General features: G+C 41.1%; 2 protein-coding genes across 3 annotated transcripts in view; both read left to right on the top strand.

The window, feature by feature from the left end:
* The window catches only part of LOC143766311 (uncharacterized), a 118,398-nt gene extending 108,580 nt beyond the window's left edge, over positions 1-9,818 (top strand). The window contains exon 7 of the mRNA XM_077253893.1: positions 6,613-9,818. Coding sequence (XP_077110008.1) covers positions 6,613-9,563 — 2,951 coding nt within the window. The 3' untranslated portion in view covers positions 9,564-9,818. The remainder of the gene's footprint in view (positions 1-6,612) is intronic.
* Positions 1-12,392, top strand: part of LOC143766315 (uncharacterized) — a 337,847-nt gene that overhangs the window by 167,627 nt on the left and 157,828 nt on the right. The gene's annotated exons all lie outside the window — the stretch shown is intronic.

Raw genomic sequence — 12,392 nt, forward strand, 5'->3', positions numbered from 1 at the left:
ACGACATGGTGTCCGCTAATGATTGGAGCTAATTTTCCATTCAAAAAGCCAAATGGCGTGCCTTCCCTTCCGAGCCCTGCCGTGCGCCCAAACAGTGGTTTACCCCCACATATGGGGTATCAGCGTACTCAGGAGAATCTGGACAATAACATTTGGGTTCCAATTTCTCCTGTTACCCTTGGGAAAATAAAAAATTCCGGGCTAAAAAATCATTTTTGAGGAAAGAAAAATTATTTTTTATTTTCACGGCTCTGCGTTATAAACTTCTGTGAAGCAGCTGGGGGTTTAAAGTGCTCACTATGCATCTAGATAAGTTCCTTGGGGGGTCTAGTTTCCAAAATGGGGTTACTTGTGGGGGAGCTCCAATGTTTAGGCACACAGGGGCTCTCCAAACGCGACATGGTGTCCGCTAACGATTGAAGCTAATTTTCCATTCAAAAAGTCAAATGGTGCGCCTTCCTTTCCGAGCCTTGCCGTGCACCCAAAAAGTGGTTTACCCCCACATATGAGGTATCGATGTACTCAGGAGAAATTGCCCAACAAATTTTAGGATCCATTTTATCCTGTTGCCCATGTGAAAATGAAAAAATTGAGGCTAAAAGAAATTTTTTGTGACAAAAAAAGTACTTTTTCATTTTTACGGATCAATTTGTGAAGCACCTGGGTGTTTAAAGTGCTCACTATGCATCTAGATAAGTTCCTTGGGGTGTCTAGTTTCCAAAATGGGGTCACTTGTGGGGGAGCTCCAATGTTTAGGCACACGGGGGCTCTCCAAACGCGACATGGTGTCCGCTAAAGATTGGAGCCAATTTTTCATTCAAAAAGTCAAATGGCGCTCCTTCGCTTCCGAGCCCTGCCGTGCCCCCAAACAGTGGTTTACCCCCACATATGAGGTATCAGCGTACTCAGGACAAATTGGACAACAACTTTTGTGGTCCAGTTTCTCCTTTTACCCTTGGGAAAATAAAAAAATTGTTGCTAAAAGATCATTTTTGTGACTAAAAAGTTAAATGTTCACTTTTTCCTTCCATGTTGCTTCTGTGAAACACCTGAAGGGTTAATAAACTTCTTGAATGTGGTTTTGAGCACCTTGAGGGGTGCAGTTTTTAGAATGGTGTCACTTTTGGGTATTTTCAGCCATATAGAACCCTCAAACTGACTTCAAATGTGAGGTGGTCCCTAAAAAAAATGGTTTTGTAAATTTTGTTGTAAAAATGAGAAATCACTGGTCAAATTTTAACCCTTATAACTTCCTAGCCAAAAAAAATGTTGTTTCCAAAATCGTGCTGATGTAAAGTAGACATGTGGAAAATGTTATTTATTAACTATTTTGTGTTACATAACTCTCTGGTTTAACAGAATAAAAATTCAAAATGTGAAAATTGCAAAATTTTCGCCAAATTTCCGTTTTTTTCACAAATAAACGCAGAAATTATCGACCTAAATTTACCACTAACATGAAGCCCAATATGTCACGAAAAAACAATCTCAGAACCGCTAGGATCCGTTGAAGCGTTCCGGAGTTATTACCTCATAAAGGGACACTGGTCAGAATTGCAAAAAACGGCCAGGTCATTAAGGTCAAAATAGGCTGGGTCATGAAGGGGTTAAGGATTAAATACATATAATGATTAAGTATATATAAAGATTAACTGCATACAGTACTTAGATCAACACCAAGAGGCATTTAAACATCATCCGTCTGGAATATCAGAGAAGCAACACCAAGACAAAGAACCCCTGGTAGATTACCTACACTGCATGGGCGTCCCCAATTATGCAGATATGAGCACACTCTACATGTACAGGTACCCCAGTTTTTGCATCTGTCTTAGTCATGTTTCTCTGGTCTTATATAGTGATTTACAATATGTAGTAATTCTAGTTTCAACCAGCCCTTCAAGTGACCAGCTTTCAAGGTTGGATGAAACTGAGATATCATGGAGTCATCAAACGAGGGGCCATAAACCTCTAGTATACAAAAGCCACAAGGATTTAGATCAAACCACCACAGGCAGAGTTTCAGTAAACCTTAATGTTTTACAACGACAAACAGCAAACATATAGAGTCTTAGAACTGTTTGTCAAGTGAATGAACAAACATTTCTCAAGATTGTGTAACTATGAGCATTCTGTCACATCTGTAAATGTTTTACTAGAAATGCAGATATGTACCGTAATTGTCAGAATGTATTCGGTATACAGTATTTTAATCTGGATTCCAAATCACCATTTGAAAATTCGCCATTTGTACATTTGATGCAGCCAAAGTTCTTGCTCTCAAGGAGAGAAAGTAATATAGTGGACAAATAAATATTTGTAATGAACTACAGAGCTAAACTAACAGCATTGCTTTATCAAATTTATATGAAGTGTATTGTGTCCAATGTGAGCAACCAGGCAACACAAAAAGGAGCTTTTTAAGTGAGCTCTTTAAGGTACACAAATGTTATGAAGTCTTTGCCAACTAGGATGTGGTTTCACCAATGTGGGATACCATTTTTAAAAATATAATATTGTCATCACACCCCCCCTTGCCCAAAATTCACTGGCCTATAACAGTACAGAGCACGTTCACCCTGGTCATCTAGTGTCAGGTAAAGAAGAGACATTGCAGGAGACAGAGTTAAGAAGTAGCCCAAAGTAGGGGTGTGGGTCTCTGAGACTTGTAATGGAGTGCATGGCCTGACAAGGATTTGCTCATGGGGGGTACATTTTTAAAATATATTTCATGGAGATCATAGACACCCTTGTCAAAAAATTGACTGTAGCAGCGTGGAACACATGAACCCTGGTAATCTAGTGGTGGAGAATGAGGAGACTTTGCTGAAGGCCTCATTAAAACCTAGGCCCAATGTAAAGGATTGTGTCTCCTACACTTGTAATGCCCATTCCCTAATTGCCTATGGGCTGACAAACATTTCCCCAAGGGGGATACATTTATTAAAAACACACTATGTGAATCCTAGACACCCTTGCCAAAAAATTTACTGTGTGTAGCAGCACGGAACACATGAACCCTGGTGATCTAGTGGTGGAAAATGATGAGAGGTGGAGGAAGGACTCATTAAAACCTAGGCCCAATTCAAAGGAGCGTTTCTCCTACACTTGTAATGCCCATACACTAAGTGCCTATGGGCTGACAAACATTTCCCCAAGGGGGATACATTTATTAAAAACATACTATGGGCATCCTAGACACCCTTGCCAAAAAATTGACTGCCTGTAGCAGCGGCCCAGAGGCCGATAAGCCTGGTGATCTAGTGGTGGAGAATGAGGAGACATAAAGCTAAATCATAATGAAATAAAACAAATAAAAAATGTTAATATGAAGGTTCATAGATTTAAAGCTTGAATGTGTCGCATGAGATATGTTTGTCCCTAGCAACAGCTCAGAGACAGGGCTATAAATTAAAATATAATTTAAAAGTCTTTGAATAATTTTCTATTGTTGAGGTATACACTACCTCAAAGCAGGACTGTCCAGAGATTGGGAAAATGGAAAATATAAGAATAAATGGGAATAATAGACTTAAATCTCTTTTTTATGATGTGTTTTCCAATTAGTTACGGGCATCATATTTACACCCTTGCAAAAAAAAATTGACTTTGGCATCACGGAATCTATTCACTCTGGTGCTCTACTGGTTATGGATGATGAAGATGAGGTGGATAACAACAAACAGACCAAATCTGGAAGCGTATACCCATGTGTGGTTGTGAAGAGGTGCATGAGAATACACCTCCCCAAAAGAGATAATGTATTTGAGGTTATGTTTCGCTGTTTTCACTTGGTGGTGTACAGAAGTCTTTCCCAATCAAGCCCTTTTTTATTTTTATAAGAGTCAACCTGTCAGCATTTTCAGTTGACAGGCGGATGCGCTTATCTGTTATAATTCCACCAGCAGCACTAAAAACCTGCCCTGACAAAACGCTAGCAGCAGGGCAGGCCAGAACCTCTAAGGCGTAGAGAGCCAGTTCATGCCACGTTTCCAGCTAGGATACCCAATAATTAAAAGGCACAGGGGAATCCCGGAGGACATTTGCACAATCTGTAAGGTTCTCCCTCAGCATCTTCCCAAACATTGCACATCTTGTGACAGCACCCCTTGCCTCTGTGCCGGCACGATGGGAGGGTCTGAGAAAACTGTCCCAGAACTTTGCCATTGTTCCCCTGCCTGAGCTGGATTGTACTTCTTTCTCTCTCGCTTGGACTCCTTGGTTGTACAACAAACTCTGACGTCTGCGGCCAGCATTCTCGCATGGGAATACAAGGGCCCTCTGGTACTGCAACATTTTAGTACACCTCTCTGCCTCTGGCAGAAGAGATTGAAAGTTCTCCTTGTAGCGTGGGTCTAGAAGTGTCACCAACCAGTAATGAGTGTCACCCCAAATTTTTATAATGCGAGGGTCACGTGAAACGCAGTGCAACATAAAGTCAGCTGAAGGCTGTGCTGGGACAAGGATGTGGACGAGCTTGAAGATGGTGCTGCTTGACTGTGGGCAACAACAGATGCAGGGCTAGAGGCATCTTTACATGCACGGTTGGACTGGGGATTGGCTTCTACGCAAAAGACCGTTAGGCCGTTTTTCCACTGTTTTTGTCATGGAAATAACACACTGCCAAATATGTGGCCTTTTTTTAAAATGCAAAATAGTGCTGTATATAAGTAGAGTAACAGACAGCAAAAACAGTGGCAAAACTGCCTAAAATGCAAACTTGGAGCACGCAGATATGAGGCCTGTCACGGAAGTACCACACTGTCAAATATGTGGCCTGTTTTTTTTAATGCAAAATATTGCTGTATATAAGTAGAGAAACAGACAGACAGAAAAAACAAAGGAAAAATGGCCTAAAATGCCGAAACTTGGAGCACGCAGATATATGAGGCCTTTTTTGGTGAATTCAAAAAAAAAAAAAAACAATGGCACAAGGCTAGCACACACAACTATGCTACGAATACCTGACAAACTATGATTTTTAAACAGGCCTCAGTCTGACAGAACAGACTGTATGTTTTGGGGGGGGGGGGGAATTTTTAGGGAAAAAAATGCAACTAGGTATATAGTAAATAAGCAGCAGCAAACAGTTATGGAGCTTTGGTAGGGATGCAGTGAGAGCTATGTACGCACATACAGTGCCTGCAGACCTTGCACTGATGCGGATATGCCGTGCCCTGCCTAGCTAACGCTGCAATATCGGGACCCACGAACTAGCCCTAAAAGGGTCTGTTGGTTTCTCAGGTGTTGTGGATTTAACAGTTGCAGATCTACACTAACTATAAAAACCACGATTCTGACCCTCTCCTCGGCACCAGCTCTCCCTACTCTCGCTGAATCAGGAACAGAATGTGGCAAGCAGGACGGCGCCAGGTCTCATACTCTGGATGATGCTGTGCGGCCAAGCCAATCATTGCATGACCACAACAAAGATGGCTGCGGCGTTTCATGGCCTGGCAGACCATCCCTGCAGCGTGATTGGGTCTCTAAAGTCTGCCAAAAATGCTGGGTGGAGACACCAGTTACCGCTAAATAATCACGCAAATGTTCGGTGCTCGGCGAGTAGCACGAGTACACTGATACTCGGGCGAGTAACGAGTAGTGGTGAGCACGTTCGCTCATCACTAGTGGTCACTAAAAAAATGGTTTTCTAAATTTTTGGGGAAAAATTAGAAATTGATGGTCAACTTTTAACCCTTCTAACGTGCCTAACAAAAAAAATTATGTTTCCAAAATTGTGCGGATGTAAAGTTGACATTTGGGAAATGTTATTTATTAGCTATTTTGTGTGACACCCCTCTCTGATTTAAGGGTATAAAAATTAAAAGTTTGAAAATTGCTAAATTGTCTACATTTTTGCCAAATTTCATTTTTTTTTCATAAACGCAAGTTATATCAAAGAAATGTTACCACTAACATGATGTACAATATGTCACAAAAAAACAGTCTCAGAATCAGTGGGATACATTGAAGTATTCCAGAGCTATAGCCTCATAAAGTGACAGTGGTCAGAATTGTAAAAATTGGCTTGGCTCTGTCACTGAGGGGTTAAAAACGTCATCTTCCACTGTACATTTTTGTTTACATGCATTGGCACTTTAGAAATTATTGAGGTTATTATTTTTTATAGACTACTTTATGAATTGTGGTACATGATTTTCTAACAGATATTGAGAAATGTAATTTTTTATACCTTGCTGCTATTAAAATTGTTCTACTATCCATATCTCTATATTCCTGCATCTATTCCTGAAATTTTAGTGTTTTTCCTCTCATTTTTAAATATATGTTGTTTTTATAACTAGAAATATCCTTTTTTTGTTACTTCAGTTTTTTGTTCCTGATAACGACATCAGGAGCGAAATCTGTTTTGTTTAGATTACTTGAAGTTCAACCCACTACTTATGAGCACATCATATATCATACATTAGGACAATTTGTGATATTTGGCTAAGATTTTCTCTTAGACTGTGATCTGTCATTGTCATTGTGAATAATTCAATGTTTCTACATAACTTACCATTTCTAATTGCATTGTAAGTAGAAATGTCCAAAAATATAAAATGCAAGGATATTTTATTCAAAACCAAAAATTGGTTTTATTCTTGGCAGATGACTGTACCAGGAGATCAGAGGGACAGCTGACATCTTCAATTTTTAAATCAGGTGATCTTGAGATACCACAGGATACAATTGAAGTCAATGCCATTACTTCAGATATATCATCCCTTCACAGCAACAATCTGTCATCTGATCCTTGGAAACAGGTCCTGTCTTCTGATTCATTATCGACTGCTAAGGAAAATCAAAGTCGCAAAATAAGCATTAAAAAAGAAACTGCTAGTAAAGCAAAGAAGCCAGCTTCATGTTTAGAATATGGAAATAGTTTTCCCCTCAAAACATCTTTTCTTAAACATAAAAAAATTAACATAGCAGAGAATACATTTTTTTTTTCCAAGTGTGGAAAATGTTTTAACCAGAAATCCGATCTTGTTTGGCATGAGAAAATTCACACAGGGGAGAAGCCTTTTTCCTGTTCAGATTGTGGGAAATGTTTTGCAGATAAATCATTTTTTGTTAAACACCAGAGAACTCACACAGGAGCGAAGCCATATTTATGTTCAGAATGTGGGAAATATTTTGCAGATAAATCATCTCTTGTTTCACACAAGAGAACTCATACAGGGGAGAAGCCTTTTTCATGTTCAGAATGTGGGAAGTGTTTTGCAGATAAATCATCTCTTGTTTCACACAAGAGAACTCATACAGGGGAGAAGCCTTTTTCATGTTCAGAATGTGGGAAGTGTTTTGCAGATAAATCATCTCTTGTTTCACACAAGAGAACTCATACAGGGGAGAAGCCTTTTTCATGTTCAGAATGTGGGAAATGTTTTGCAGATAAATCATCTCTTGTTTCACACAAGAGAACTCATACAGGGGAGAAGCCTTTTTCATGTTCAGAATGTGGGAAGTGTTTTGCAGATAAATCATCTCTTGTTTCACGCAAGGGAACTCATACAGGGGAGAAGCCTTTTTCATGTTCAGAATGTGGGAAGTGTTTTGCAGATAAATCATCTCTTGTTTCACACAAGAGAACTCATACAGGGGAGAGGCCTTTTTCATGTTCAGAATGTGGGAAGTGTTTTGCAGATAAATCATCTCTTGTTTCACAAAAGATAACTCATACAGGGGAGAAGCCTTTTTCATGTTCAGAATGTGGGAAGTGTTTTGCAGATAAATTATCTCTTGTTTCACACAAGAGAACTCATACAGGGGAGAAGCCTTTTTCATGTTCAGAATGTGGGAAGTGTTTTGCAGATAAATCATCTCTTGTTTCACAAAAGAGAACTCATACAGGGGAGAAGCCTTTTTCATGTTCAGAATGTGGGAAGTGTTTTGCAGATAAATCATCTCTTGTTTCACACAAGAGAACTCATACAGGGGAGAAGCCTTTTTCATGTTCAGAATGTGGGAAGTGTTTTGCAGATAAATCATCTCTTGTTTCACACAAGAGAACTCATACAGGGGAGAAGCCTTTTTCATGTTCAGAATGTGGGAAGTGTTTTGCAGATAAATCATCTCTTGTTTCACACAAGGGAACTCATACAGGGGAGAAGCTTTTTTCACGTTCAGAATGTGGGAAATGTTTTGCAGATAAATCATCTCTTGTTTCACACAAGATAACTCATACAGGGGAGAGGCCTTTTTCATGTTCAGAATGTGGGAAGTGTTTTGCAGATAAATCATCTCTTGTTTCACACAAGAGAACTCATACAGGGGAGAAACCTTTTTCATGTTCAGAATGTGGGAAGTGTTTTGCAGATAAATCATCTCTTGTTTCACACAAGAGAACTCATACAGGGGAGAAGCCTTTTTCATGTTCAGAATGTGGGAAGTGTTTTGCAGATAAATCATCTCTTGTTTCACACAAGAGAACTCATACAGGGGAGAAGCCTTTTTCATGTTCAGAATGTGGGAAATGTTTTGCAGATAAATCATCTCTTGTTTCACACCTGAGAACTCACACAGGGGAGAAGCTTTTTTCATGTTCAGAATGTGAGAAAAGTTTTGCACATAAATCATCTCTTGTTACACACAAGAGATCTCACAAAATGGAGAAGCCTTTTTCATGTTCAGAATGTGGGAAATGTTTTGCAGATAAATCATATCTGGCTAAACACCACAGGTGTCACACAGGGGAGAAGCCTTTTTCATGTTCAGAATGTGGGAAATGTTTTAACCAAAAATCAATTCTTGTTAGTCATCAGAGAACTCACACAGGGGAGAAGCCCTTTTCATGTTCAGAATGTGGGAAATGTTTTGCATATAAATCATCTCTTGTTTTACACAACAGAACTCACACAGGGGAGAAGCCTTTTTCATGTTCAGAATGTGGGAAATGTTTTGCAGATAACTCATTTTTTGTTAAACACCAGAGAACTCACACAGGGGAGAAACCTTTTTCATGTTTAGAATGTGAGAAATGTTTTGCAGATAAATCATCTCTTGTTTCACACAACAGAACTCACACAGGGGAGAAGCCTTTTTCATGTTCAGAATGTGGGAAATGTTTTAACCAAATATCGATTCTTGTTAGTCATCAGAGAACTCACACAGGGGAGAAGCCCTTTTCATGTTCAGAATGTGGGAAATGTTTTGCATATAAATCATCTCTTGTTTCGCACAACAGAACTCACACAGGGGAGAAGCCTTTTTCATGCTCAGAATATGGGAAATGTTTTTACCAAAAATCGGTTCTTGTTAGTCATCAAAGAACTCACACTGGAGAGAAGCCTTTTTTATGTTCAGAATGTGGGAAATGTTTTGCAGATCAATCATCTCTTGCTTCACACCAGATAACTCACACAGGGGAGAAGCCTTTTTCATGTTCAGAATGTGGGAAGTGTTTTGCATATAAATCATATCTTGTTACACACAAGAGATCTCACAGAATGGAGAAGCCTTTTTCATGTTCAGAATGTGGGAAATGTTTTGCAGATAAACCATATCTGGCTAAACACCAGAGGCGTCACACAGGGGAAAAGCCTTTTTCATTCTCATGATGTGGGAAATATTTAGCACATAAATCATATATTGTTGCTCATCAGAATGCTCACACGGGGGAGAAGCAATATTCATATTCAGAATGTGGGAAATGTTACCTTCTTAAACTTAAAAACAAAAACAAACAGCGAGAAGCCATTATCATGCCTAGAATGTGAAAAATGAATTTGTTTACAATAACACAAAGACATTATATTCTTACTGAAAATTTGTACACAAATCGTGTAACAGACAGTTAAATAAAATTAGAAGGAAAATTACTTTAGAACTTATTGTATTTTTTGGACTATAAGACACACTTTTAACAAGAAAAACATCTTGGCTAATAAGTGAATGCCATTTGTAATCCTGACGCAACTTCCTATGACGGAGGAGAATGCTGAGACAGTGTCCTTCCTGATCACTGAAAGAACTGCTTTCTTTTCCAGCCGCACACTTATCTGATTGGTGCAGAGCAGTAGAGTTAAGGTACCTTCACACTAAGCGACAAGCGCAACGATAACGATAGCGATCCGTGACGTTGCAGCGTCCTGGATAGCGATATCGTTGTGTTTGACACACAGCAGCGATCAGGATCCTGCTGTGATATCGCTGGTCGTTGCTGAAAGTTCAGAACTTTATTTGGTCGTCAGATCGGCGTGTATCGTTGTGTTTGACAGCAAAAGCAACGATGCCAGCGATGTTTTACAATGGTAACCAGGGTAAATATCGGGTTACTAAGCGCAGGGCCGCTCTTAGTAACCCGATGTTTACCCTGGTTACCATCGTAAATGTAAAAAAAAAAAAAACAGTACATACTCCCCCTCTGATGTCTGTCACACGTCCCCCACCGTCCGCTTCCCGCACTGACTGTGAGTGCCGGCCGTAAAGTAAAAGCAGAGCACAGCGGTGACGTCACCGCTGCGCTCTGCTTTTACTTTACGGCCGGAACTCACAGTCAGTGCGGGAAGCAGACGGCGAGGGACGTGACACCGGAATGTGAGTATGTACTGTTTGGTTTTTTTACATTTACGATGGTAACCAGGGTAAACATCGGGTTACTAAGCGCGGCCCTGCGCTTAGTAACCCGATGTTTACCCTGGTTACCCGGGGACTTCGGCATCGTTGGTCGCTGGAGAGCTGTCTGTGTGACAGCTCTCCAGCGACCACGCAGCGATCGGCATCGTTGTCTGTATCGCTGCAGCGTCGCTTAGTGTGAAGGTACCTTAAGGTACCTTGTCAGTAGCTAAAGAACCTTTCCATTTTTTTCATAAATGCAAGTTATATCAAATAAATTTTACCACTATCATAAAGTGGTATATTACATATATTGTAATATGTCACGAGAAAATATTCCAGACCAGCAGCCAGCAACAGCGTATCCAGGCCAGCAGCCAGCCACACCCTGCCAGGCCAGCAGCCAGCCACAGCCTATCCAGGCCGCGAGTATTGAATTCGCAGGCTGAATGTGTTGTGGGCGTGTCAGGGGAGTGGCAGTCTTTGTGAACTGCAGCGCTGATTGGTTCATCAGGGCATCGAAGACGGCGCATTTAGGAGCGCACTCTGTTCCTGAGACAGGCTTGCAATATGGAAGGAGCACATTCAGGAGTGTGCATTTATACCTTTCGGCGCACATTTCGCATGTAAGGAAGCGCGCTTTCAGGATGGTGGATCCCTATTCTGCCTGTAGTAACCTGTTGCCTTTACGCCCAGCATATCCGTATTCTGCCTGTAGTGAGCTGTTGCCTTTAGTCCCCAGCGAATCCGTATTCTGCCTGTAGTAACCTGTTGCGTTTATTCCCAGCGTATCCGTATTCTGCCTGTAGTAACCTGTTGCCTGTATTCCCAGCGTATCCGTATTCTTCCTGTAGTAAATTGTTGCCTTTATTCCCAGCGTATCCGTATTCTGCCTGTAGTAAATTGTTGCCTTTATTCCCAGCGTATCCGTATTCTGCCTGTAGTAAGCTGTTGCCTTTATTCCCAGCGTATCCGTATTCTGCCTGTAGTGAGCTGTTGCGTTTATTCCCATCCTATCCGTATTCTGCCTGTAGTAACCTGTTGCCTTTATTCCCAGCGTATCCGTATTCTGCCTGTAGTAAATTGTTGCCTTTGTTCCCAGCGTATCCGTATTCTGCCTGTAGTAAGCTGTTGCGTTTATTACCAGCGTATCCGTATTCTGCCTGTAGTAACCTGTTGCCTTTATTCCCAGTGTATCTGTATTCCTCTTATTACCCTATATCCCACCGCTACAGGGGAGTGGGAAGAGAGTGGCTAATGGTACCGTTACACTTAACGACTTACCAACGATCACGACCAGCGATACGACCTGGCCGTGATCGTTGGTAAGTCGTAGTGTGGTCGCTGGGGAGCTGTCACACAGACAGCTCTCTCCAGCGACCGACGATCAGGGGAATGACTTTGGCATCGTTAAAACTGTCTTCAACGATGCCGAAGTCCCCCTGCAGCACCCGGGTAACCAGGGTAAACTGTTATGACCCCAGTGGACAGGGTCTCAGAGGAACGTGTAAGTCTGCGAGATACAAAAATCCAGCTCATAGGGCTGTGGTAACTGGGTTGACCAAATAGCTACTCCTAACGCCAACACTAGAAGTAGCCGGGGATCATGCCTACGGTGATCGCTAGATGACTCGCGCCAGCCGGAGAATCTAACTACCCCTAGGAGAAGAAAACAAAGACCTCTCTTGCCTCCAGAGAAAGGGACCCCAAAGCAAGATACAAGCCCCCCACAAATAATAACGGTGAGGTAAGAGGAAATGACAAACACAGAAATGAACCAGGTTCAGCAAAGAGAGGCCAGCTTACTAATAGCAGAATAAAGCAAGATAACT

This window comes from Ranitomeya variabilis, chromosome 4 (assembly GCF_051348905.1).
Source record: "Ranitomeya variabilis isolate aRanVar5 chromosome 4, aRanVar5.hap1, whole genome shotgun sequence".
Taxonomy (NCBI): domain Eukaryota; kingdom Metazoa; phylum Chordata; class Amphibia; order Anura; family Dendrobatidae; genus Ranitomeya; species Ranitomeya variabilis.